Raw genomic sequence first — 1,941 nt, 5'->3', positions numbered from 1 at the left:
GCTGTTTCGACGACCATCTGCAGCATTTGCGCCAAGTGTTTGCTGTTCTTCGAGACAATAAGCTGTATGATCGAAGCGAGAAATGCTCATTCGGCAAACGGTTTGTTGAGTTCTTGGGTCATATCATTTCGGCCGAAGGTCTGCAAGTCGACGCTCGCAAGATCGAAGCTGTCACAAACTGGCAGACTCCGCAGAACAACAAGAACTTGCAGCGTTTCATCGGACAAGCTGGCTACTATCGACGATTCATTTAGGGATTTGCACTGCTAGTATTGCCGCAAGCAATCTGTTGAAGAAAGAAACGGCCTGGTGTTGGCACGAGGAACAAGAACGTGCATTCAACTCGCTAAAGATCATGCTCCAACAAGCACCAATACTGCAGTTGCCGGATTTCAAAAAGCCTTTCATTGTCACTACGGATGCTTCGCATCAATGTCTTGGAGGTGTCTTGTCACAACAGCATGAAGACATCGATCTAAAAGTGGCTTACTATTCGCAGAAACTCGGTGTCCATGAGGTCAACTGGCCAGTCCACGAAAAGGAGCTCTATGCAGTAAAACAAGCGCTAAAACGCTGGCGACACTATCTTAATGGCACCGGATTCACCGTCATTACCGACAACAGCGCCTGCAAGTGGTTCTGATCGCATAAAAATGTATCAGGCAGACTGGCTTGGTGGTTGGATTTCTTTGGTCAATTCCAGTTCGAGCTGAAGCATCGACCTGGCCATCAGAATGTCGTCGCAGACGCGCTGTCACGTCCGCCACTTGGTACCGAACCTACTCCAATTCGTGCTCAAAAGGTTTTCCTGGGGGAGAAGGTCAGTCTATCAAGCTCACAAGTGTCAACCGGAACCAAGCAAGCCTTTATCCAGCAAGGAACCGTCATGCAGAACAACGTTATAAGCTTTGAAGACTCGGACACGATCGTCACTGCGCAAATGGAAGACAAGACGAAGAAGTTGATTCAAGAAGCCTACGAGAAGTTCAGCTCCTTCAGAGACGTCTTTCGAGGCGAACGACAGGACAAGAGATTTATGAAAATCAACGGACTCATCTACTTGAGCAGCGACAAGAAATCCAAGAGACTCTGCATTCCAGACGACGACAAGATCAAGGTTGTCTTCCTGCAGGACAGTCATGACGCAGCAAGCGCAGCACATCCAGGCGTGATGAGAACGTATCTACTGATATCTCAATGGTATTAACAACTTGCAAGAAGATGTCAAAGAGTACGTCCAAACTTGTGAAGCGTGTGCCAGATACAAGTCAAGCACCTCCAAGAAGAACGGACTGATGCAGCCTAATACAATCACGTCAGAGTGCTGGGAGACGATTTCGATGGACTTTATCACCAATCTGCCAGAATCCGACGGCTATGACGCGATACTGAATGTTGTTTGCAGGCTGTCAGAGCGACCAGCATACATTCCGACGCACACCAACGCCACAGAGCTCGACATGGCCAAGATCTTCTTCGACAACGTCGTTCGCTACTACGGATTGTCGCGCATCATCATCAGCGACAGAGATTCAAAGTTCACAGCAGCCTTTTGGCAAGCGTTGATCGAGAAGATGGAAGTGAAGCTGGCAATGACGACGGCGCATCGGGCACAAGTAGATGGACATTCGGAAAGTCAGAACAGAACGCTCGAAGACTTCAGCGCGAAAAGACAGTCATAAGTGTGACTTCAAAGGCAATCAAGATTCAATAAAATTATACATGCAGGATCGAAAAATGAAAATGAAAAAATGAAGAACCAGTCAAAGATAACGCGTCAAGGAAACTCAAGATCAAGAACAAGGAAAGATAAAGTCTGGGGGAATGCAACATATGTACTATGTTATGTTTTATGTAATGTACGCAACATGTTATGTTTGATGTTACCGATTACAATGGTACAGGGCCGCACCCATCGTGTCCACAGATGTTCACCCATCT

At 47.0% G+C, this 1,941-nt stretch overlaps 2 protein-coding genes across 2 annotated transcripts; both read right to left on the bottom strand.

Moving 5' to 3' along the window:
• Positions 1-86: 86 nt before the first annotated feature.
• PHALS_01019 (uncharacterized protein) lies at positions 87-338 on the bottom strand (the record flags this gene model as incomplete). Its single annotated transcript, XM_024730799.1, has 2 exons — positions 87-266; positions 333-338. 2 exons carry the CDS (start codon positions 336-338, stop codon positions 87-89), a joined length of 186 nt encoding a protein of 61 aa, XP_024581041.1.
• A 441-nt stretch (positions 339-779) lies between these two features.
• On the bottom strand, positions 780-1,141 carry PHALS_01018 (uncharacterized protein; the record flags this gene model as incomplete). Its single annotated transcript, XM_024730798.1, has 2 exons — positions 780-808; positions 883-1,141. 2 exons carry the CDS (start codon positions 1,139-1,141, stop codon positions 780-782), a joined length of 288 nt encoding a protein of 95 aa, XP_024581040.1.
• Positions 1,142-1,941: the final 800 nt, after the last annotated feature.

This window comes from Plasmopara halstedii (assembly GCF_900000015.1).
Source record: "Plasmopara halstedii genome assembly, contig: Scaffold_1314, whole genome shotgun sequence".
Classification (NCBI taxonomy): Eukaryota; Oomycota; class Peronosporomycetes; order Peronosporales; family Peronosporaceae; genus Plasmopara; species Plasmopara halstedii.
The sequence above is the reverse complement of the archived record's forward strand: the minus strand, read 5'-3'. Positions and strand labels throughout refer to the sequence as shown.